Source organism: Salvelinus alpinus, chromosome 13, assembly GCF_045679555.1.
Source record: "Salvelinus alpinus chromosome 13, SLU_Salpinus.1, whole genome shotgun sequence".
Classification (NCBI taxonomy): domain Eukaryota; kingdom Metazoa; phylum Chordata; class Actinopteri; order Salmoniformes; family Salmonidae; genus Salvelinus; species Salvelinus alpinus.
The window spans coordinates 34,332,509-34,358,281 of NC_092098.1; the positions used below are offsets into that span (position 1 = coordinate 34,332,509).

The window sequence follows — 25,773 nt, forward strand, 5'->3', positions numbered from 1 at the left end:
GGAAGATTACGTACACCTTAGCCAAATACATTTAAACTCAGTTTTTCACAATTCCTGACATTTAATCCTAGTAAAAATTCCCTGTCTTAGGTCAGTTAGGATTACCACTTTATTTTAAGAATGTGAAATGTCAAAGTAATAGTAGATAGAGTGATTTATTTCAGCTTTTATTTCTTTCATCACATTCCCAGTGGGTCAGAAGTTTACATGCACTCAATTAGTATTTGGTAGCATTGCCTTTAAAATGTTTAACTTGGGTCAAATGTTTTGAGTAGCCTTCCACAAGCTTCTCACAACAAGTTGGGTGAATTTTGACCCATTCCTCCTGACAGAGCTGGTGTAACTAGGTCAGGTTTGTAGGCCTCCTTGCTCGCACACGCCTTTTCAGTTCTGCCCACACATTTTCTATAGGATTGAGGTCAGGTCTTTGTGATGGCCACTCCAATACCCTGACTTCGTTGTCCTTAAGCCATTTTCCCACAACTTTGGAAGAATGGTTGGGGTCATTGTCCATTTGGAAGATCCATTAGCTAACAAGCTTTAACTTCCTGACTGATGTCTTGAGATGTTGCTTCAATATATCCACATAATTTTCCTTCCTCATGATGCCATCTATTTTGTGAAGTGCACCAGTCCCTCCTGCAGCAAAGCACCCCCACAACATGATGCTGCCACCCCGTGCTTCACGGTTGGGATGGTGTTCTTCGGCTTGCAAGCCTCCCCCTTTTTCCTACAAACATAACAATGGTCATTATGGCCAAACAGTTCTATTTTTGTTTCATCAGACCAGAGGACCAGAGGACAATCTTTGTCCCCATGTGCAGTTGCAAACCGTAGTCTGGCTTTTTTATGGCGGTTTTGGAGCAGTGGCTTCTTCCTTGCTGAGCGGCCTTTCAGGTTATGTCGATATAGGACTTGTTTTACTGTGGATATAGATACTTTTGTACTTGTTTCCTCCAGCATCTTCACAAGGTCCTTTGCTGTTGTTCTGGGATTGATTTGCACTTTTCGCACCAAAGTATGTTCATCTCTAGGAGACAGAACGCGTCTCCTTCCAGAGCGGTATGACGGCTGCGTGGTCCCATGGTGTTTATACTTGCATACTATTGTTTGTACAGATGAACGTGGTACCTTCAGGCGTTTGGAAATTGCTCCCAAGGATGAACCAGACTTGTGGAGTTCTACCATTTTTTCCCTGAGGTCTTGTCACGATCGTGTGGAGGAGAGACGGACCAAAACGCAGCATGTGGAAAATAAGCCATCTTCTTTTATTTTACTACGAAGATGAACATGAAACGAAACACTATTACAAACTATACAAAAACAACAAACGACCGTGAAGCTATAAACGTAGTGCACACACACAGGCTACAAACGTTCAACATAGACAATTCCCCACAAACAGCTAAAGCCTATGGTTGCCTTAAATATGGCTCCCAATCAGAGACAACAATAACCAGCTGTCTCTAATTGAGACCCAATTCAGGCAACCATAGACTTTCCTAGATACCTACACTCAACCATAGACACAGCTAGACTACTATACTAAACATAAACCCAACTACTCTAATAAACCCCCTAAACCTTACAACCACCCTAGACACTACCAAAAACACATACATTCCCCATGTCACACCCTGACCTAACTAAAATAATTAAGAAAACAAAGAATACTAAGGCCAGGGCGTGACATAACCCCCCCCTTAAGGTGCGAACTCCGAGCGCACCAGCACATAGTCTAGGGGAGGGTCTGGGTGGGCTTCCATCCACGGCGGCGGCTCCGGCACTGGTCGTGGTCCCCACCCCACCATAGTCACTACCCGCTTACGTAGCCTCCTCCAAATGGCCACCCTCCACATTAACCCCACTGGATTAAGGGGCAGCACCGGACTAAGGGGCAGCACCGGACTAAGGGGCAGCACCGGACTAAGGGGCAGCACCGGACTAAGGGGCAGCACCGGACTAAGGGGCAGCACCGGACTAAGGGGCAGCACCGGACTAAGGGACAGCACCGGACTAAGGGACAGCACCAGGATAAGGGGCAGCACCAGGATAAGGGGCAGCACCAGGATAAGGGGCAGCCCCAGGATAAGGGGCAGCTCCGGACTGAGGTACGGCAGCTCCGGACTGAAGGGCAGCACCGGACTGAAGGGCAGCACCGGACTGAATGGCGGATCCTGGCTGGCTGGCTCTGGCGGATCCTGGCTGGCTGGCGGATCCTGGCTGGCCGGCTCTGGCGGATCCTGGCTGGACTGCTCTGGCGGATCCTGGCTGGACGGCTCATGGCTGGCTGACGGATCTGGCTGCTCATGGCTGGCTGACGGATCTGGCTGCTCATGGCTGGCTGACGGATCTGGCTGCTCATGGCTGGCTGACGGATCTGGCTGCTCATGGCTGGCTGACGGATCTGGCTGCTCATGGCTGGCTGACGGATCTGGCAGATCCTGTCTGGTTGGCGGCTCTGGCAGATCCTGTCTGGTTGGCGGCTCTGGCAGATCCTGTCTGGTTGGCGGCTCTGGCAGATCCTGTCTGGTTGGCGGCTCTGGCGGATCCTGTCTGGTTGGCGGCTCTGGCGGATCCTGTCTGACGAATGGCTCTAGCGGCTCCTGACTGACTAACGGCTCTGACGGCTCGGGACAGACGGGCGGCTCTAATGGCTCGGGACAGACGGATGGCTCAGACGGCACTGGGCAGACGGATGGCTCAGATGGCGCTGGGGAGACGGATGGCTCAGATGGCGCTGGGGAGACGGACGGCTCAGATGGCGCTGAGGAGACGGACGGCTCAGATGGCGCTGAGGAGACGGACGGCTCAGATGGCGCTGGGGAGACGGATGGCTCAGATGGCGCTGGGGAGACGGATGGCTCAGATGGCGCTGGGGAGACGGATGGCTCAGATGGCGCTGGGGAGACGGATGGCTCAGATGGCACTGGGCAGACGGATGGCTCTGGCCGGATGGGGCGCACTGTAGGCCTGGTGCGTGGTGCCGGAACTGGAGGCACCGGGCTAAGGACACGCATCTCAGGCTAGTGCGGGGAGAAGGAACAGGGCATACCGGACCCTGGAGACGCACATTAGGCCTAGTGCGTGGTGCCGGAACTGGTGGTACCGGGCTGGGGACACGCATCTCAGGGCTAGTGCGGGGAGAAGGAACAGGGCATACTGGACCCTGGGGACGCACATTAGGCCTAGTGCGTGGTGCCGGAACTGGTGGTACCGGGCTGGGGACACGCATCTCAGGGCTAGTGCGGGGAGAAGAAACAGGGCATACTGGACCCTGGGGACGCACATTAGGCCTAGTGCGTGGTGCCGGAACTGGTGGTACCGGGCTGGGGACACGCATCTCAGGGCTAGTGCGGGAAGCAGCAACAGGACGCACAGGACTCTGGGAACACACAGGAAGCTTGGTGCGTGGTACCGGACTGGAGACACGCACCATAGGGCTAGTACGTGGAGGAGGAACAGGGCACACTGGACTCTCGAGGCGCACTATAGGCCTGGTGCGTGGTACCGGTACTGGTGGTACCAGGCTGAGGGCACGCACCTCAGGAAGAGTGCGGGAAGAAGGAACAGTGCGTACAGGGCTCAGGAGACACACAGGAGGCTTCCCAACCTTACCTGGTTGTATACTCCCCCATATCAACATCTCTCTCTCTTCGCTCTCCTCCAATAACACCAACAACTCCTCAAATATCTCATAATCTCCCATCCTTTCACTTTCCTCCAATCTGTCCAATAACTCCTCCACATTCTCTGACTCATACCTTCGTTTAGCCAACTGCTCCTGATGGTAAGCACGGGGAACTGGCTCAATTCTCCCACTTGACCCAGCAACACTCCCCGTGTGCCCTCCCCCAAGAAATTTTTGGGGTAGCCTCTCGGGCTTCCAGCCACTCTGCCTTTTACGCTGCTTGGTCCCATGTTGGTGGGGAATTCTGTCACGATCGTGTGGAGGAGAGACGGACCAAAACGCAGCATGTGGAAAATAAGCCATCTTCTTTTATTTTACTACGAAGATGAACATGAAACGAAACACTATTACAAACTATACAAAAACAACAAACGACCGTGAAGCTATAAACGTAGTGCACACACACAGGCTACAAACGTTCAACATAGACAATTCCCCACAAACAGCTAAAGCCTATGGTTGCCTTAAATATGGCTCCCAATCAGAGACAACAATAACCAGCTGTCTCTAATTGAGACCCAATTCAGGCAACCATAGACTTTCCTAGATACCTACACTCAACCATAGACACAGCTAGACTACTATACTAAACATAAACCCAACTACTCTAATAAACCCCCTAAACCTTACAACCACCCTAGACACTACCAAAAACACATACATTCCCCATGTCACACCCTGACCTAACTAAAATAATTAAGAAAACAAAGAATACTAAGGCCAGGGCGTGACAGGTCTTTACTGATTTCTTTTGATTTTCCTATGATGTCAAGCAAAGAGGCACTGAGTTTGAAGGTAGGCCTTGAAATACATCCACAGGTACACCTCCAATTGACTCAAATGATGACAATTAGCCTATCAGAATCTTTTAAAGCCATTAAATTATTTTCTGGAATTTTCCAAGCTGTTTAAAGGCACAGTCATCTTAGTGTATGTAAACTTCTGACCCACTGGAATTGTGATACATTGAATTATACATTGAAATAATCTGTCTGTAAACAATTGTTGGAAAAATACTTGTGTCATGCACAAAGTAGATGTCCTAACCGATTTGCCAAAACTATAGTTTGTTAACAAGAAATTTGTGGAGTGGTTGTAAAACAAGTTTCAATGACTCCAACCTAAGTGTATGTAAACTTCCGACTTCAACTGTATCTGTGTATTGTTATGAACACACTGTCAGGAGTTATGGAGTGCACAAGCAATACCCATGTTTAAACCTGATTGCTTGAGTTTATATTTCAAAATGTCATCACAATCAGCAATTCTTGCCTATCTCTTGACCATAATATTTCACACAGAAACCAATTAAAACCCACAAAAGCATATTTTCCCTTTCTCGACACAACACGAAGACATTTATTTTAATTGCACTTGGTAAGGCTGGGGTGGAAATTACATTCCTAATTAGGATTAAGGAAGAGGTCAGTCTGCTTGGACTAGAATGCGAGGTATTTGCAGCGAGCAGAGCCAATGCCATCTGTGCAGAGAGCAGCTAATTCTGGCACCCGATGTTACACAGATTTTCGTGGTAGGAGCTTCGCTACGAGCATAGGATTGACTCTGTCCCCTGCCCCAAAAACGCTGTGTTGAGCTGAATTAGGCCCCTGGATCTCTTAAGCCCCCACCACGGTCTCAGAGAGCCCCCCAATTTATTTTGACGTCCGAAATGTGTGGCGTGTCATATTGTTTGCACTGGAGTGCCATGTCAGGGTAACCATCGCCTCTGCATTATGCCTCGATTTGCCTTGACAGAAGGCGTTTACAGCATCTTACACTGGGGCCAGTCTGGGGTTGAAAAATGAGCCACCAATTGATGTTATTAAGGGAGGATGGCCAAGGCTTCCCCAGCTGCCTGTGAAATGGTAGGAGATGTAGTGCTGCTACACTTACCTGCAACCAATTAGCAAACTGTGGGGGCCCAGCCTGGTGTTGACAGCCACTATAAATAGCCGCAAGGCTTCTCAAACGCTAACCTATTCTTACTAACTGAGGAATAACTCACAGACCTGCTGCCTCCGATTGTCCACTACATCATCACTAACATGCACTGACACCGGCTCAAATGACAGAATTGACTCAAAAACTGGCTAAACACAACCCATAGCAGGGCAGCTTCACTTTATGCACAGCAGCATGTCGAACTGGCACACCACTCCTCTCCACTCTCACTTTCATACCCACTTATAACTCTTCCTGTGTAAATATTGTGCCTGGATATAAATATTTATATTAGCAGCTCCAAGCTTAGATTATTTTATCTGTCATCAGATCACCCTCTCGTAGTTTTATTGATGTACAAATTACCTCGACTAACCTGTACCACCGCATATTGATTCGGTACCGGTACCCCCTGTATATAGCCTCGTTATTGTTATTTTATTGTGTTACTTATATAATTTTTTACTTGTGTTTATTTGGTAAATATTTTCTTAACTCTTTCTTTAACTGCACTATTGGTTAAGGGCTTGTAAGTAAGTATTTCACGGTAAGGTCTACAAATGTTGTATTCGGCGCATGTGACAAAAAAAGTTTAATTTGATGTTATCAGAGATCTCTGAATTTCACGTTGCCCTTGGAAATGATTAGGTAGGTGCTTACTTAGACCGAATACGGAGAGATTACCTAAGAGGCAGTTATATAAACAGTATGCTTGTCATTTAATACAACACAGGCAATAGCCTACATACTGGAAATGTAGGCCTGTGTTTTTGAGTTTAGCTCAGCTGAATAGTTTATGGAGAAAAGTAACAATAAATGCTTGAAATTGTGAGGAGTGATGTCTAACTGTAAAGTCTATGTATACAGAGGGTCTGTTGAGTGAAGATACACCACCAAAAGTATGTGGACACCTGCTCGTCGAACATTTCATTCCAAAATCATGGGCATTAATATGGAGTTGGTCCCACCTTTGATGCTATAACAGCCTCCACTCTTCTGGGAAGGCTTTCCACTGGATGTTGGAACATTGCTGCCGGGAATTGCTTCCATTCAGCCACAAGCATTAGTGAAGTCGGGCACTGATGTTGCACGATTAGGCGTTCTATTTCATCCCAAAGATGTTCGATGGGGTTGAGGTCAGGGGTCTGTACAGGCCAGTCAAGTTCTTCCACACCGATCTCGACAAACCATTTCTGTATGGACATCGCTTTGTGCAAGGGGGCATTGTCATACTGAAACAGGAAAGGGCACATGACTCGAATGTGGGTGGCAATATTTTCCTCAAAGACCATTCAGAAAATGTTTGCACTCAATTGAATAGCACATTTTAGAGTACTTGACACATCTTATTCTAAAGTTAAGCAAGATTAGATCCCGTCCAAAGCTGGCAGAGTGAAAGTTCCATCCACCACTCCGTGGACCAGTCTTGTGAGTTAGTAACTACTCCGCTGGAGGACAAAGTGAGAGGGGACCAGATGCAGACGTTAATGCTGAAATAAAGTGACAGCTTCCAAGGCATTCAGTGACACCGTCACCCCTACTACCCCCTCCACTCTCTCAGTGGTTCTAGTCAGGCCTAGTCTTTGACCTGTGTAGATCAAGAGGGCTCCATCCCTGCCATAAAGGCACAGGGGGCTGCCCTGGAATAGAAGGCATCACAGAGCGGGGCCTATTGCAGCCACACAAATGAAGAATAAATGAATACACAAAGAGCCCTTCCCGGTAACACTGAACTGTGTCAGAGTCGACCTGGAAAAGATGGAATGCAAATGAGCTCACTCCTGATACCCAGCCACAACTTCTAATCAGGGACCATTAGACACATACACAGTGCAGTTTCTCAGCAGTAGGTCTCTTACACAAGCATTTCGCTACACTCGCATTAACATCTGCTAACCATGTGTATGTGACAAATACATTTGATTTGATTTTATACCGTTTGATATAGCATGATATTTGACATACAATTGAAGTTTGCTGCTCTCTTGCACTGTCACTACGCTCAGCCCTCCTCTCTAAGATCAAGCCTGGTGACATTTGCTCGGCAGCTGAAGGAGTATCTGAGGCATTTTCTTTGAGGCTTGCGTTATCTTTGCTTGAACTGCACTATATTTAGTCACACTGGAATGAGGGAAGACTACAAAGCTCCTCCTGTACATTTCCAAACTTGGAATTTGATTGCTTGTACGCGTTTTCAGCAGATCTGTCATCCTTTCACAACAGTTGACAATCATCCAGAGACTGTTTCAATCATCATATAGATGCAGCCAATGTGACGTAATTCCCAGCTCTGGTATCCACTAGCAACACCAGCCTTCTGGATACAAAATGACTTTCTGCCGGTGCCATCTGTAGACTGTTCAGCTATTACGCAATTATGATAAGAGAGAGAAAAACAGCAATGGCAAGGCAAGTCTAGCGACAAACTGTGATTCGGGATAATAAGGCACAAAGATATGAGAATCTTAGGGCACTATCACAGCATATTGTGCTATCACAGCATATCACTGCAATAGTCAAATTGTTTTAGTTGCCTAGGGTTACTTATTTGATTGCCGCCTACGCAGATGTTACTGCTCCTTGGGTTTCATATCTGTGACTGTCTGTGACAGCAGACAAACCTTTCATTTCAGAATATCTGGTCAGAACTCAAGCTTGGTGGATAAACAGATGGATTCAGTGTTTTATTGAAACCAGAGGTTATTAGTGTCATCCAATAAGAACAGAAGTGGCACTTTTCGATAGGCCAAAGAAAAGAGATGAAAATTCAACATAAGACCTCTGGTATGGTAATAGTAGGCACATGGTGGTAATCTTCAGTGCTTATGTAAAGAGGCTTCAGTGTGCCCTCGCCACTATGTATCCTCCCATCCCATAATGTTAAACTGTGGGTGGAAGGGTAAAAATAGGGGTGAGGGGGGATAAGAAAGTTGACCGGACAAGTCAGCTGGCGAGAGTGACCGCCACTGCCGGATGACCACAGCTGTTACCACACAACCTGCGGTCACTTGGCCTGCGAGCTTAGCCCTAAAACCAGTCCCTCCTATTGTTGTTGTTAGAGGTTGTTATTTTCACAGAGGACTTGAGGTCAGTTCAGCCACTTTCTCCCCAGCTCACACAAACAGGTGGGTCACCACCAGAGCTTCTGTTTACTGGTGGGGTAAGGGAAGAAAGTCTAGGAATTTGTATGTTTAGGTATAGAAACTGTGGAAACTGGAGCATGATTTGTTTGGAATCAGTGCAAAATCTTTTCTTAGCAAAGAGCTTATGCTGTATGGAATGTAAATGTCAATTCATTCATTCATTAGTCTGGCTTTGCATCCAGATAGACATTAGCAACTAAGCTAAGTGAGAATTGGCATCGCCCAAGGGTAAAATGTATCAGAGACGTTTAAAAAAATATTTTTTGAAAACTATCCTGTCTGACAGTCTTGTGAAAGCATTTGGATTTTCTGGGATAAACGTAACTGAAACCACAATCTGGTTTAGCATGCACATTTCATGAGGGGCCTGCCAGTTAATTTCTTGCAGCACCGACCAAAGAAAACTCTGTGGTCAAGTATGTGGTGACAAAAACTGTAACCTAGTTTTGCTTGTAAAGATAAATATTTACTCTCTTTGAAGGAATTCCAAGTGTTCACATAGACTCCCTCAGCTACAAGTAAAACTCTCCAGGCCAAGACACTGTGGAGGTACAGGAGGGCAGTTACCCGGGTGGTTGAATTGGAGAATGTGTGACCCACTACACACCATGGCCAACATGCAGCATTGCAGAGCCTTTAGGGCAGCGGAGGGAGAAGAGTTCTTAAGTCTTGCGGCGTGTTATACTGGACTGTATATGTCTTAGCACTGGGATAGAGCCTAGTTTAACACAATCCACATACGGAGTGGAAGTTGCAGAGCACAAAAACACATCCCATCCAATTTGCTGGCGCTGACTGAGGATAATGCATTTTTCCGTGGGCACCACTTGCTCAGCGAACAAACAGCCGTCCTCCTCTTGGGGGAATTAAATCAATGCAGCAGTTAAAAAATAACAAGGAATATTATCTGCTTCATGCGCTGCTGAATGAACGGGATGTGCTCAATGTTCACTGACTAGATGTGTCAAAGCAGATTCTGCCCATTTACCAAGTCCCATGTGATCCCTAATCACGTGTGTGTTTGTGTGTGTTCCAAAGGGGTGTAGCCTTACATGAAAAAAGCTTCGAAAAACAGCAACTAGCAGATAATTTGCAAAACTAGGTACTTTGATGTCTGGGGTTTTAAAGGGACGTGGGTGTATCTCGCGGAGGTGCTAGGCAGAATTGTTACTTTGGGGATTTCACTGGGAAGCTTAATGAACCCCTCCATTTATGACGTCACACTCCTCTATAACTTTCTTTTACTAGCAGAAAGGGAAATCTTGTTGATTTTTCCAATAGTAACACCACAGAAAGCTAGGAGCCAATTCACATGCAGGCATCCATTCTCTAGTCCTCAGTTCAATTTCCATCGCTCCATGTCATCTGCGTATAATTCTAAATGAAGCCAAGGGATAGCTTTTGTCTCCAGTCCCTCATCTATTGTTTTATTCAGCATCGCAAAGCCTGGGGTTTTATCAGGGCATTACACTAAGATTACCAAGAAGAACCAGCCGTCCCTCTTGAGAAGGGCGAGGGAGATTAAAATACTCCCATGCAGATTGCCAGATCGCACACAGCTGTGCCCTGCCAGGAAGACAAGAAAGAGAGATGGAAAGACAGGGTAATGTAGGTCACGGAGCACCTGCATGGTTTGAGGGCTTAAACTACACACACAGGCACACACACACTGCAAAGACCTGGCCATCTACTGTATATGAAGACAGTGGGAAACACTACTGCAGCCTCTCAGACGCAGGTGTTAGGGGATGCATCATGGCACTGGGAAGCGGTCAATACCTTAGAATCTTTCCCAGGGGAGAGCAGAGAGAGAGAGAGAACAGACAGGATGACAGAGGGGTCATAGGTCAGGATGAGGCAGACAGGGGAAGGGAAGAGAGACGGGAGACACCTGTCCCACAGTGCACAGTCATCACTTCCTTATTGCTGCTTAGTCCTCGAACACTTTCCTGGCCACTGCCGCCTCTCAGCTAATGCCCCCATCAGGAAAGCTCCATCTGTTGCCGTGCAAACGCTCAGGAGGATGTAATTGTTAAGAGGATGTATGTTCAACCAAGGTTCCGGCCTGCTGGATCTGCTCCATTTCTGTTTTGTTCACCTAGCCTCACCTGCCAACCCTGGGAAATTATTAAGAATTCAGCCATCCTGCTTGCAGACAAGACTGTGTGTGTAAATTACCAAACATCGGGACTCACCAAGAGAGTTTTGACTTTAATATTGTGGTCTGGATGTTGGGACTTTAAAGTTATTCATTTTGACTGGGGTTTTTGCACACTTTTTCCTGGACAGCTGCTTCTAAGGCAAACCTCACAACCTTTTATCGGAGTATCAAGCTCACTTAAGCACCAAATCAGCACCTAATACTATCTGAGTTAACAAGGAAGATGGAACAGGGGCTTGCCTAAGCTAGTCCATTAGCTGGTCAAAACAAAAAGAAAGCTGTTTGGTGAAATCAAAGACAAAATACTATTGTGCTAAGTGATATATTTAGGTAAGCTTATGTGGCTTTGTTTTAATGAGCACACAATCAACAGGTTTTTGTTTTATTTTATCATGTACCATGAGATACGTGGCCTATATAATTCTCTCATTAACATACACTCCTACATACATGCATAATTGAACTCTGAGGGGGGAAGAAATGTCTGCAGTTGTGCAAATAAGATTGCATATAGCTAGAAATATGAGGAAAGTGGTGATTGATATTCATCTTTATTCTGCACCAATTCTACTATAGAATAGATTTTCTCAGTTGAGAATCTCTCCCTCTGTGACTATTCCAATCAAGAAGGACTTGACATTTCAAAAGTACAGTTTGCCACATAACCATGGCTGCAAGGGCTTGTCAGAGGCATTAGCGAGTTACCAAACAAGCAAATACGTTTTTTTCTACGTGGAGCTATTCTATTACTTCCGCCTGAACACTTTCAACTAGGCTCTCGATGTTGTGGAATATGTGAATGACTTGCAGGCTTTGACAAAACTATTTGATGTTTCAGTTTACAAATACAGTAGCTAATTTGTGTGTGATGTTCGGATGTACCGATCCTGTGCAGGTGTTGTTACACGTGGTCTGCCACTGCAAGGACGATCAGCTGTCCGTCCTGTCTCCCTGTAGCGCTGTCTTAGGCATCTCACAGTATGGACATTGCAATTTATTGCCCTGGCCACATCTGCAGTCCTCATGCCTCCTTGCAGCATGCCTAAGGTACGTTCACGCAGATGAGCAGGGACCCTGGGCATCTTTCTTTTTGGTGTTTTTCAGAGTCAGTAGAAAGGCCTCTTTAGTGTCCTAAGTTTTCATAACTGTGACCTTAATTGCCTACCGTCTGTAAGCTGTTAGTGTCTTAACGACCGTTCCACAGGTGCATGTTCATTGAACAAGCATGGGAAACAGTGTTTAAACCCTTTAAAATGATTTTTACGAATTATCTTTGAAAGACAGGGTCCTGAAAAAGGGACATTTTTTTCTTCTTCTGAGTTTATATAGTGTCAAGAAAAAGTATGTGAACCATTTGGAAATAACTGGATTTCTGCATAAATTGGTCATAAAATGTGATCTGATCTTCATCTAGGTCACAACAATAGACAAACACAGTCTGCTTAAACTAATAACACACAAACAATTATACGTTTTCATGTCTTTACTGAACACACTGTGTAAACATTCACAATGCAGGGTGGAAAAAGTATGTGAACCCTTGGATTTAATAACTGGTTGACCCTCCTTTGGCAGCAATAACCTCAACCAAGCGTTTTCTGTAGTTGCGGATCAGACCTGCACAAATGTCAGGAGGAATTTTGGACCATTCCTCTTTACAAAACTGTTTCAGTTCAGCAATATTCTTGGGATGTCTGGTGTGAAGTACTCTCTGGAGGTCATGCCACAGCATCTCAATCGGGTTGAGGTCAGGACTCTGACTGGGCCACTCCAGAAGACATATTTTCTTCTGTTGAAGCCATTCTGTTGTTGATTTACTTCTGTGTTTTGGGTCGTTCTCCTGTTGAGCTTAAATTGGCGGTCAGATAGCCTAACATTCTCCTGCAAAATGTATTGATAAACTTGGGAATTCATTTTTCTGTTGATGATAGCAAGCTGTCCAGGGCGAGGCAGCAAAGCAGCCCCAAACCATGATGCTCCCACCACCAGACTTTACAGTTGGGATGAGGTTTTGATGTTGGTGTGCTGTGCCTTTTTTCTCCACACATAATGTTGTGTGTTCCTTCCAAACAACTAAACTGTAGTTTCATCTGTCCACAGAATAGTTTGCCAGTAGCGCTGTGGAACATCCAGGTGCACTTTTGCGAACTTCAGACATGCAGCCGTTTTCTTTTGGACAGCAGTGGCTTCTTCCGTGGTGTCCTCTCATGAACACCATTCTTGTTTCGTGTTTTACGTATCGTAGACTCGTCAACAGAGATGTTAGCATGTTCCAGAGATTTCTATAAGTCTTTAGCTGACACTAGGATTCTTCTTAACATTGAGCATTCTGAACCGTGCTCTTGCAGTCATCTTTGTTGGACGGCCACTCCTAGGGAGAGTAGCAACAGTGCTGAACTTTCTACATTTATAGACAATTTGTCTTACCGTGGACTGATGAACATCAAGGCTTTTAGAGATACTTTTGTAACCCTTTCCAGCTTTATGCAAGTCAACCATTCTTAATCTTCTGAGATATCTTTTGATCGAGGCATGGTTCACATCAGGCAATGCTTCTTGTGAATAGCAAACTCAAATGTGTGTTTTTATAGGGCAAGGCAGCTCTAACCAACATCTCCAACCTCGTCTCATTGATTGGACTCCAGGTTAGCTGACTTCTGACTCCAATTAGCTTTTGGAGAAGTCATTCGCTTAGAGGTTCACATACTTTTTCCAACCTACAGTGTGAATGTTTAAATGATGTATTCAATATAGACAAGAAAATTACAATAATTTGTGTGTTATTAAGTTTAAGCACACTATGTGTGTCTATTGTTGTGACTTAGATGAAGATCAGGTCAAATTTGATGACCAATTTATGCAGAAATCCAGGTAATTCCAAAGGGGTCACATAGTTTTTCTTGCCACTGTATATACATATATAAATGTAGAACTTTTTACTCTCAGGGCCTAACTTGTGTTGTCTTTGTTTAACTAGAACTATATGAAATGGATCACATCTCGAGAGACAAAGCCCAAAATATTGCTATTAAAGATTCATAGCAATTAACATTAGCAATGGGGGAACATTAAAGCTTTGAAGGCCTACACTAAAGACTTACTTATAGTCCTTCCTTTCCATCACTCCCACTCCTGAACTTTACATTTCATTAAATGTTTAATCTTATATTAAGTTAAGCGGGTGAATATTCGCCTTTTTCAGCCCGTGGGACAATGTATAGCTTGGTGTTTAAACTGACGACATAAGGTAAACAAGCTGTGGTCTAGTAACGATCTCATAGACCTTAGGGTAAGCAGCTTACCCAGTCTGCTTTAGAGGGCGACCCCAAACAGCTCCCACACCCATGCGTGCATTGGATAGTTAGCAGGGAACTGGTATGAGACTGACATTGACTTAGCAGGACCAGGGTGAGGGGGACAGGAAATACACCTACTAATGCCTGGGTGTAAGGAGAGTTTCCTGGGGAAAGGTCTACCAAAGGATCCGTAATCTTATGCTTTCAGACAGACTTGTCTCTTCAGGTCGCAGACTCGCCTTACTGTGTGAAAGAACTGTGTGGTGTCTTGCTAATTCATTGTGTCAGCAGAGGCCCGGTGAACTCAGCCGGTAAAAGGCTCTAAATGTGCTCCTGTCTTTTTAATGGACAGGGGCACTTAGGCCTCTTTCTTTAGACAGGGATGGGGAGCTGGGACGCAATGGGGCGCCAAGCCGTGTTACTGGATCAGTAAGGTTCCTGGATGTAACCACTTAATGAAAACGGCCACAGAGTTGGAGTTGGTTATTGGTTTCAGTCAGGTGAAGTAGCCACTGGCCTCAGTCAAAGTGCGTCACCAGGAGAAACAATCTAATAGAGTGGAACAGTAAAGTTAGGGGTTGGCAGTGGGAAGTGGCACACACTGCAGGAAATAAAAAGGGATAGTTCACACAGATTACACATTGGTTTCCTTACCCTGTAAGCAGTCTATGGACAAGGTATGACAGCAATCAATGATTTGGTTTAGTTTCTCTAGCACCGTTTAGTGGCACAAGTCCCATTCAAGTCATGGTACCGATATTAGCATTTTTTGGCGCATCATGTCCAAATCATCCGAAAGCATCTAAAATTGATTGTAAAGCTCAACAAAGTCACTTATAAATTATTTGAATATGATGTGTGAAAAATGCTAATATCGGTACCATGTCCTGAATGGGATTTGTGCCACAAATGCTAAAACATTAGCATTTGGAAACAGTGCCAGGGAAACTAAACCAAAGCATGGATTGCTGACATACCTTGTCCATAGACTGCTTACTAGGGCCGGGACAATACCAGTATCGCGATACTCGTTAGTATCGTGGCAAGGAAACAAAACCCGAAGCAGATTTAACTTCTTTTGAAAAACAGCCCTAATGTTGAAAACAAGCATTATGTTGTCATCCAGAGTCACATGTATTTATTTTCCAAGCTATAGCACACAATATTATTCATACAGGAGGTTTTTAACGGACCAAAGAGTAAGGTCTGCTTCATGTTTGCATTCTTTTCCATGGAAAAAATATTGTGATACTGGTATCGTCCTGGCCCTACAGGTTAAGGAAACCAATATGTCCATTTGTAATTTGGGTGAACTATCCCTTTTAGGACATTCATTCACACTGACATGCAGTTCACTCAAGCCAACTGACCAAGCCTCTGTGACCCTGACCAGCAGCTACTTGAACCTAAGCATCATCTGAGTCTCAGGGAGACTATTCATGGTTGTGTGACTGGGTTGGTATGCATGTGTGGAGGAATGGCCTGTCGGGATGATTCAGCAGTGCCCACTCCCATGGCCCATTACTGCCACATGGGCACTCGCGTCAGGCCCAGAGAGGGAGAGAGAGGGGCCGGGCAGGCTGCTAGGCTGCCACTGGCATGGGAGAGCTCGTGCCGAGAAGGGCATGCGCCTCCCTGCACAATTACTCACAGTGCGTAGAAACTGTGCCCCCCCTTAAGTCCACGTCGGTTCGCCCCGCCAGACTAAAAATGGAAGGTAACAGATCCAGACCATGGTACACTGGGAAGAATGAAGAATGCGTCTGGGTGGGGTGGTAGATTGGGAGCGAGGGGATTGATGTTAATTTAGTTCCTGGAATTTTGGATGAGCTAACTGGTTAGAAACAACCCTAATGGGGGCGTAACAGCGAGCTCACCAACCATAGCCCGGCAAACAGGCACTAATGGACATCGCACATAGTTTGTGAGTTCATCAGTGTAATGGCAAAGTTCGTGTGACTGTGAGACTTATGTTTCTTCCTCCTCGTTCCTGTTTTGCAGGTTATTTCAACGTGTTGGCAGTGATTCTGAGAACAACGAATGATGCGCCATGGGCCAACGAGTTTGAATGTAAGAGCCAATAGAGATCTCGTAATGTATACACCGATGTGCATGACTTTGACTTGACACTAAAGAACCAGAACCACCAAACAACATCAATCCTTTGGTTCTTCATTTTGAAAGCCTTGCATCTAATTTCCTCTCTTCTCGTCTGGTAGCTATCGAATTGTCCTGTTTGATAGAGTCCATCTCCACAAACGACCCCAGAATCGAATGGAAGAAAATTAAGGATGGGGAGCCCAGTTATGTCTACTTTGAGAAGAAGATCTCAGGTAACGGACTCAACTGAGTGCTTTGTCTTAATGTCATCTTCACTAATATCAATATCAAAGTGACACAAAGAGACAAAAATAAATAAAAAATTCTGATCATCTTACAGAAACAAACAATTCCTGCTTTACAAACAGCAGTTATCTGACTAATAAGGGAATGACATTCTGTTCTATACTCATCAATTATGTCTGTATTAAATCAGCGGGAACTTAGTGTGTTTTTTTTTCTCCTGCAGGAGATTTGGAGGGCAGAGCAAGGATCAGAGAGCCTGCAACATTAGTGATAACCAATGCCACAAGATCAGACTCAGCCAGTTATCGTTGCGAGGTCACCGCCCCAATTGACCAGAAAACCTTTGATGAGATTTTGATCAACCTTGTCGTAAGAGGTAGGTATATCAGCCGCTTCAACTCACATCTACCCAACACACCACTAGCTTTTTGCACCATAATCACATTATTAGTTGTATTACGAAAGTAAACTGTGGTATAATATTGAAACCAGAACAAATGTAAGACTTTACACCAACACAAAGATGCATCACCCTGTGGCTATGACTGAAATTGCATGTTTGGGGAAGGAAGAATTGCCACTACCTAGCTGAAATTGCATGTTTGCCAAGTCATTTGCGATGCAATTCTTTAATGCACCTCATAATTTCACTGCCAAAATATTTGCTCTTAGTCTTAAACCTTGTTGCTTTTGGAAGTTGCTATGAAGCATAACATACAAAACACAATGAACATACTCATTGTCCCTACAAACAGCCTTAGAGGTTACTACTTTCAATGCTGTAAGCTGAAACTTTTTTGTAGGTCAGGCCAACTCTTTGGCACACGTATGAGGATGCGTTGTGACTGGCCTGTCCCTGCCGCAAAGGCGTGTTCTGGGCTATATGGGGAAACCTCTGAAACTGCATCCCCGCTAAATAGCACCGCTAAAGATGGAAAGTGCCGTGTGTTTAGTTGACAGGGTTTGGCACAGGGCAAAAGACGCGTACCCATTCTCAGAGGTCATTCATTGGCCTAGTAACTATAACCAAATGTGTATCATGGGTTGTGCTGATTTGACACGTTCAGATGCTGAATGTTGCCACTGCTGAATATGTGTTTGTGTCCACAGTGAAGCCAGTGGTGCCGAAATGTGCTGTCCCCAAATCGGTGCCCGTGGGGAAGGCGGCGGAGCTGCGCTGCGTGGAGGACGAAGGTTTCCCCAAGTCTCAATACCAGTGGTTCCGCAACAAGGAGGAGATCCCCGATGACCCCAAGACCAGCCCCAAGTTCTTCAACTCCTCCTACACGCTCAACGCCGAAACTGGAACCCTGGTAAGTGTGTGTTTTTGTGTGAGGACTGGGAGGGAAGGGGACTCTAGGGCAGGGCGAGGCTGTGGGGGTAGGTGCGGATATTTTGGGGAAACAGTTGATGGTGCGCAGGGATTGAGGCATGAGGGGAATTTGCAGTCCTCATTGGCACATTCCTGAACTCCCTCTCCCCTGCTCAGCCAGACACAGTCAATGGCTCGCCCCCAGGCCCTCCACTCAACCTTCACACTAGCCTCTAAAGGTTGGCCTGGCTGTCACTGACATACTTCCAGGGAGTCACACCCTATTACATGCTACACCGGCCTCTTTTACTTGAAGACCACCAGTTAACACTGCCAAATCAGTGTTTCGTATCCAACTAACCAAAAGCCAACTAACTATCAACAGGACTAGAATTAGAGGACAAGACATCATTAGCCTGGGTTCAAATGTGATGGGAGACAGCATACGAAAACTGAAGCGATATCTGTTGAACATCAAAGCAACTAATTTTGGTGACAGTTCCACCTGCAACGTAATCCCAATTGGACCTCGTTATAAACCTGCACTTTACCACATGCAGTAAAATATATTGGCACCCTTGCAGGATTGACTATTTCTTCGAAAATAAGTTGACATTTGAAAAACTGTGTGTTTACATGTGCATTTGTTTGATTTACAACTGCATAGGACCAAAACAACTAATAATCTAAACTAAAATTGAAAATTTTCACTACAAAGTCCAAAAATAGCATGGACAAAATGTTTCTAAATTCTAATTAATTTGGTTAGAGGCAATGATTCGCATTTATTATGTAATTTCTCAACTGTGGTGAGTTTGCAGGTGCCCACAGGTTAAAAATAGCCAGTCAACCCATTTTTAAAAGAAAAAACTGAACATTCTGAACACTGCACTCCATTGTAAAGTGCCAAGGGTGCCAATATATTTTACAGCATCTGTACATACACCAGAACAAAAGGACACCGGTTATACTGTTGTTGGTTTTTCCTCTGCAGAAATTCAGTGCTGTCAGAAAGGACGACTCAGGAGAGTACTTCTGCCGAGCAAAGAACGACGCGGGTCACTCAGAATGTGTACCGCAGACGATGGAAGTCTGTAAGTCTGTTTGACAGCTGACACAGTTGTATACAAGTTACACAACACACTAGGGTTGGGCGGTATCTAGATTTTCATATCATCATACCGTTTCTGTACCATACTGGGGTATACGGTATTACAGAATTTGCACACACAAGGGGTGACATAAATAAATAAAAACAAGCACAAAACAATTTAGTCAACAGGGATCTTGATCCAGGAGGGGATTGAATGTCTCTGCTGTAACCAAGAAGCTTGATCTTGACATCTAGCCACTAGCAAGTTAGCAAACCAAATGCACAGCTGGAGCCCTGAGCTGGATATCATTTATTTGACACATCTTAGATTTCATATAGTTATACTTAACTTAGTTATAAGCAGTGGGTTAAAAACAGTATTGAAAATCATACTGTCGGTATTTCGAAATACCCCAGTATACAGTATATCGCCCAAGCCTACATGTTGAAGCATGTTATTCCCGTAGTCCGGTATTTCCTTCATAAAGAGCCAGTTGAAGATACCTCAACATAAATTCTTCATTCATCCTGTTGTTTCTCCCCAGATAACATCAATATTGCCGGGATCATCCTGGGAGTGCTGGTGGTGGTGGTGGTGCTATTGTGTATAACAGTGGGCATCTGCTGTGCGTACAAGCGAGGCTACTTCGTCAGCCAGAAACAGACAGGAAACAAGTGAGTGAGACTTCTTGAGCGGCGCGGCAATGGGTCATGGCTCATTGAGGTTTAACATTTGCCTATTTAGACCTTATGAACAGCCTTGACTTCACAACTTGACCTGGTCAACTCACAGCCAATGGTTTTATAACATGCATGGAACAATTCTTACTAGAAATGTGTTGTTTTTGCAACACCATAAATGTCTTCTGATCATGTCTCCATTGTGTCTGACAGTTACAAAGCCCCAGCGAAAGGAGACGGAGTGGACTACGTCAGGACAGAGGACGAGGTGCGTAAAGAAAAAAACGATATTTTAAACTAGGCAGTCCAACTTTTTCTTACTTGCTCTTCCCTTTTTATTCTAGGGCGACTTCCGACACAAATCTTCATTTGTCATCTGAAGAGGAAGGGCATGGAAGGGAAAGGTGTGATACTTTGGACTGAACTCACTAAGTGTGTGAGATGACCAGTGAGCTGCCACAGTATGTGCCTTGAGCTCTCTGCACGTCTGAAACGATTCAAGTTTGCCAAAGGTGACAAGTTTTCACAAATCTATATAGAACTATTAACCATCGTTACAGACACAGATAAGTATTGAAACCCGCTTGTTGACCTTTTTATCACCAAACAACTTATTTTGCTAAATTATGGAGATTTTTACGTTAAAGTTATAGCATGTTTCAATAAGGTTTTTAACACTATCTGCTGGGGAAAAGCATTTATGTAAGATGTTCTGCCAGGAGGGGAAAAACATCTAGCTAAGTTCTGAAGTAAATCTAACATGACATATTTCTACTTTAAACATGTGCTTCAAACCTTTGTCATTTATATAACTTTTTTTTCTACCAGCAAAATTTGTCAGACTATTTTTGATGGAATATATTTTGAAATGCCTATAGATAAAGGTTTACTTTTTTAAATATTTGTAAAATACTAGCATACTTTTTTATTTGGTTGTGGGAAAAATAAGTTTCAACCACTCAGTATTCAGCTGTAAAATTTCACCTTTCCTACCCCCCCAAAAAAACACAATCACAAAATGACTTGTTTTACCATAAAGGTTTGGTTCTAGAACGGTCTTACATATTTTAATTTCTGTTGGGATTTCCATGTTAATATTGAAAGTTAAATGTTTGTAGATAGTGTCTTGGACAGTAAAAGGCTTCAATGAGTACCAGCCAAAAGCTGGGAAATACTGTACACAATCAGTGCTGCATATATCCTTGATTTTAAGTGTCCTTCTATGCTTGAGTTTATCTTGTATATATTGAATATATTGTCATTTTTTGTTGTTGCTGTATGTCAGGAATACATTGAGTATTTGTAATACAGGGTTTATGTTGGCTAAAAATTGTATATAGATAACTGTTTGTATGTGTGTGTGTGTCCCCAAGGAGGCAATATGAAACTCTTCCCATGGTTTGAAAAATACATGGTCATGGTAGAGACGATCTGCCTAATGTTTGCACATAGGACATTTTACATTGAACAAGCTTCTCTACACCAGGCAAAAAACGTAGAATTTCAAATTCAAGTAAACGACCTAAGACATTGTATTTGACGTTTTCCCAAATGAATTTATATCCAAGAGTTACAAAACATTACAAGATAGAGTAATTGCCTGTAGCTAGTAGAAACCAATTAATGCAGATGCAAAACATTTTTTACAAAACAGGTACTTAAGGTTTTCATTTGTACTTTGATAAAGATCATTCCTCTTAAGTGCCTTCTGCCATTACAACAGTAGATCAGCTTCATGCCATCTAACACATTTTAACATTTTATTTTAAAGCGATTTCTCAATCACAATACTGCAAAATGCACAAAAACCTGAATTGCATGTTTAATACTCCACGAACGGCGTTTGAGAGGAATGATGACATTGACAAGAATAATGGAACATTTTCCCACCCAAATCATTTTTACATATCTGCTTTGTTTTGTAAATAGATTATTTTCTTTTAGCATTGTTTTAAAGGATTACACTTTTTTTCCATTGGAGTAGAAATAGAGATTTATTATGCAATAGTGCCTAAATAGTGGGAATTCTTTTTGGTAGAGTAAAGACACAAATAGAAGAAAATATACACAAAGTTTGTTAACAGATTAAATAGATGGAGAAACAAAAGCATGCCGCCTACATTTACCATAAAGGCCAGAAAACACCGGCAACTTCCAAGGCATTGAAAATAAGATATTTTTTTATTAAACAGCCCTCTTCAAAACCGGCAATATGTAGTTTTAAATACACAGTGAAAGAGATTCCAATACATGTTCTATGGTTGGGGCTAGCTAAGCCAAATACTGACTGCCAATCACGCTTTTCCTCCAATCCAAGGTTGATGAGGTTCAAGCTATCCAGTGTTGATAATCTGCCTCGAATTTCTCCAATACTTGAGGTTGGCGTTGAAATCATGTGAAGGTTCAAGCGTTTCAAGTGTTCACACGCTTATTTGATTGAGAACATGATTTTTCTGAACCAAACTAATGTAACACCCATCTCAGGCCTGGTACAAATCCTCTGAGAATTCTTGAACCGTATGTTAATGATTAATAAAACTCACTTCTAATATTCTGACATGGGTGCTGGATTTTCATTTACAAAAATAAAGAACATTTTACATGGGACATCAAGTGTGTTCAGTATAGACAGAAGAGAACATGAAAAATAAATAGCTACTGATGTATTTGTCTTGTTCTTTTTTGATTGAGTGGGGACTGCACGTTCCATTGCCTTGGCACTGGAGTTCTGAAAACACAAGAAATGAATTAGGTGAAACCTTCCGACCATTATATGGTTTAAAGCTTACTTTGATAAAAAAAATAAGTACTTACTGCTGATCAGGTGAGATCAATTGAAGGACACGTCCTTCTTCTCCAGTCTTTGAACCTATGAAGAAAAAAACTAAAAAGTCAGACCAAACACATCATCAGTGTCCACTTGTGATCAAATGGCACCTGTCTAAAGGTCCAAATGTTGCATACCTGTTCTCCGGTCACTGAAGATGGCGCTGACTCCTTCCCCGAATGTAACTTCATTTATGTTACCTGAGTAACATGTAATAGGGATATTATGTTGGGGAATTAGATTTTTGATATTTAATTTAAGGCATAAGGTTAGTAGTTTGGTTAAACGGCAATTCCGCCACTTTTCAACCTCATCTTCAGCACCAAACCAGTGTCTACATACACAAAAAAGTATGTGGATTCGGCCATTTCAAACACCCGTTGCTGACAGGTGTATAAAATCGAGCACACAGTCATGCAATCTACATAGACAAACATTGGCAGTGGAATGGCCTTACTGAAGAGCTCAATGACTTTCAACGTGGCACCGTCATAGGATGCCACCTTTCCAACAAGTCAGTTCGTCATATTTCTGCCCTGGTCAACTGTAAGTGCTGTTATTATGAAGGGGAAATGTCTAGGAGCAACAACGGCTCAGCCGCGAAGTGGCAGGCCACACAAGCTTACAGAAGGGGACCGCCAAGTGCTGATGCACATAGCGTGTAAAAATCGTCTGTCCTCGGTTGCAACACTCACTACCGAGTTCCAATCTGCCCCTGGAAGCAACTTCAGCACAAGAACTGTTTGTCGGGAGCTTCATGAAAGGGGTTTCTATGGCCGAGCAGCCGCACATAAGCCTAATATCACCATGCGCAATACCAAGCATCGGCTGAAGTGGTGTAAAGCTCGCTGCCATTGGACTCTAGAGCAGTGGAAATGCGTTCTCTAAAGTGAAGAATCACGCTTCACTAGCTGGCATACTTTGGTCATAAAGTGTGTGAAAACAGTGCATTTCAATGATCTGTGGTAAAAAATAAATAAAAAGTTAAGGTCGTAAGAAAATTATCCTGTGACACAGGAGTTTAAAGGTTTTTAAAAAAACAATGTTTTTCAAAACCTGCAACGGGTTTCTAGCCCAAAGGAGGGTATTTTATTTTTCCCCACGTCACTGCCAATCTAATAGTGTTTCAAAAAATCACATTTTACATAAGTTGACACTGGTATTTCATTGGAGACAATGAAAATGAGGTTGAAAAGTGGTATAGTTCCCTTTTAAGGTTAGGGTTAAGTGTAGGGTTTGGCATAAGGTTAGCAGTATGGTTAAGGTTAGAGTTAGTTTTAAAAACAGATTTTAAGAAGATGGTAGAACATCCAGCTTTGCCAGTTAGTGCCAATTGATGAATGACTTCAGTGAGTGGGAAATGACCACCTCTGGACAACGTTTTTTTTGTTGGGGTTTATCATGGGGCTGCCAGCCATCGACTTGTGGCCCAACAGCAGCTCTTTTTGCTCTACATGAAGAAGCTTTCATTGAGTCAGTAAATTGTTGACAGTACCTATTCAGAAGGCTCCTTCCCCAATCACAAGGTTTCTTAAGACCCCATGTACAAAGATCTCCAATGAGGGAAATCTAGCAGCATCAGCATTATTGGGCACAATGGATGGTAACCACTGCATGATCAATGCATATAGAGATTGAATGTCTAGAGCAGTGTGATCCAGTCAGTTCCACATGATACTCCTCATTCAATGTTAGCTGCTCTTGGGACATGCACACAGCCTATACACTTGGCATGCGGGAGGGTGTCTGACTCCTGAAGGAGAAGGAGGATTCAGATCTGGGTTTGTCCAACTTACCCTGCGGGGTGCTTATAGCTCGATCGCAGACGCCTCCTTTCGGCTTCACTGTAATAGTGGAACACAAGAAAAAGGAAAGAAATCTGTCAAATGGAATCACATCTCACCAAGTCGGAGTTGGCTATTTCCATCTAGTCAGCGGTGTGGTCATGAAAGACGGCCATACCTGATCCATCCAGAGGTGTGAAGTTTCTGTCGCCGGTCACCATGACCCAGCTCCTGTGTGGCCCGCTCCTCTGCTTCGCTGGCTGACGCCTGGTGTTCGAGCACAACACCCAGTCAGAGAGACAAGCTTAATTACGCTCTCCCATTCCACATAGCAGCAAGGTGTGCCCATAGTGGTGGTTGTAATAGAATGTTGTTGTAGGTGTAGCTGAAGTGACAATGGGAGTAATGCCTCTAATACCAGATCAAAAGGCACAGTGCAGTCAAAAACATGATTTCCTGTGTTTTATATACATTTCCAGACTAGGAGTCTGGAATAATACTGTGAAATTTATGATTTTGAAACCGCCTGAAGTTTCTGCCTGTTATGGTGGGATGGAGTTTTAGCCTGCCTAGTGACATCACCAGGTAGTAATTTAGTTCATTAACAAATAAGAGAGTTCCAAACCTCTGCCAATAACAGCTAGTTCATGTTTCCCTTCCCCACTTAGACCCTTCCTAGCTAAATTCTTGCTTAAGAAATTGCTCTTTAAAAATCAATTTGTCAACCATTTTAATTGAAAACAATCACAGTAATGTACTTAAATTGTTACCCAGAAATTATATATATATATATATATATAAAGGCTGCATTGGACCTAAGATTATTAGGCATTTAATAGCGCCTTTTGAGATTGCTCAATCTGGGACTGGAATGTGTCTAGACATACGACTCTCCACCTTGTAGTAGAGAGGATTCAAGGTGACGTAAAATGGGTGTAATATTTTCACACCAAGTATAAGTAGTCTTAAGGTAGGTACAGTGCATTCGGAAAGTATTCAGACCTTCACCTTTTCCACATTTTGTTATGTTACAGCCTTGTTCTAAAATGGATGAAATTGCCCCCGCCCCCCCAGGAAATCTACACAGTATACAACATATTTATATTTAAAAAAGAAATTGGTTTAGAAATGTTGCTAATTTATTCAAATTAAACTGAAATTACAGTTACATAAGTATTCAGACCCTTTACTCAGTACTTTGTTTAAGCATCTTTGGCAGCGATTACAGCCTTGAGTCTTCTTGGGTATGACGTTACAATCTTGGCACACCTGTATTTGGGGAGTTCCTCCCATTCTTCTCCGTAGATCCTCTCACGCACTCTCAGGTTGGATAGGGAGCGTCGCTGCACAGCTATTTCAAGGTCTCGAGAGATGTTCGATTGGGTTCAAGTCCGGGCTCTGGCTGGGCCACTCAAGGACATTCAGAGACTTGTTCTGAAGCCACTCCTCCATTCCTGGCTGTGTGCTTAAGAGTCGTGGTCCTGTTGGAAGGTGAACC

The 25,773-nt window shown here is 43.7% G+C and overlaps 2 protein-coding genes across 2 annotated transcripts in view; one reads left to right on the forward strand and one right to left on the reverse strand.

Moving 5' to 3' along the window:
* Positions 1–22,218, forward strand: part of LOC139537584 (junctional adhesion molecule 3B-like) — a 48,226-nt gene extending 26,008 nt beyond the window's left edge. The window contains exons 2-9 of the mRNA XM_071339060.1: positions 16,234–16,302; positions 16,452–16,565; positions 16,802–16,954; positions 17,689–17,891; positions 18,885–18,984; positions 19,529–19,658; positions 19,878–19,932; positions 20,009–22,218. Of these exons, the coding sequence (XP_071195161.1) occupies positions 16,234–16,302; positions 16,452–16,565; positions 16,802–16,954; positions 17,689–17,891; positions 18,885–18,984; positions 19,529–19,658; positions 19,878–19,932; positions 20,009–20,044 (860 nt within the window). The 3' untranslated portion in view covers positions 20,045–22,218. The remainder of the gene's footprint in view (positions 1–16,233; positions 16,303–16,451; positions 16,566–16,801; positions 16,955–17,688; positions 17,892–18,884; positions 18,985–19,528; positions 19,659–19,877; positions 19,933–20,008) is intronic.
* Positions 21,827–25,773, reverse strand: part of ncapd3 (non-SMC condensin II complex, subunit D3) — a 31,930-nt gene continuing 27,983 nt past the window's right edge. The window contains exons 31-35 of the mRNA XM_071339059.1: positions 24,454–24,542; positions 24,288–24,335; positions 22,629–22,691; positions 22,479–22,533; positions 21,827–22,392 (exon numbers count right to left, since the gene is read on the reverse strand). Of these exons, the coding sequence (XP_071195160.1) occupies positions 22,320–22,392; positions 22,479–22,533; positions 22,629–22,691; positions 24,288–24,335; positions 24,454–24,542 (328 nt within the window). The 3' untranslated portion in view covers positions 21,827–22,319. The remainder of the gene's footprint in view (positions 22,393–22,478; positions 22,534–22,628; positions 22,692–24,287; positions 24,336–24,453; positions 24,543–25,773) is intronic.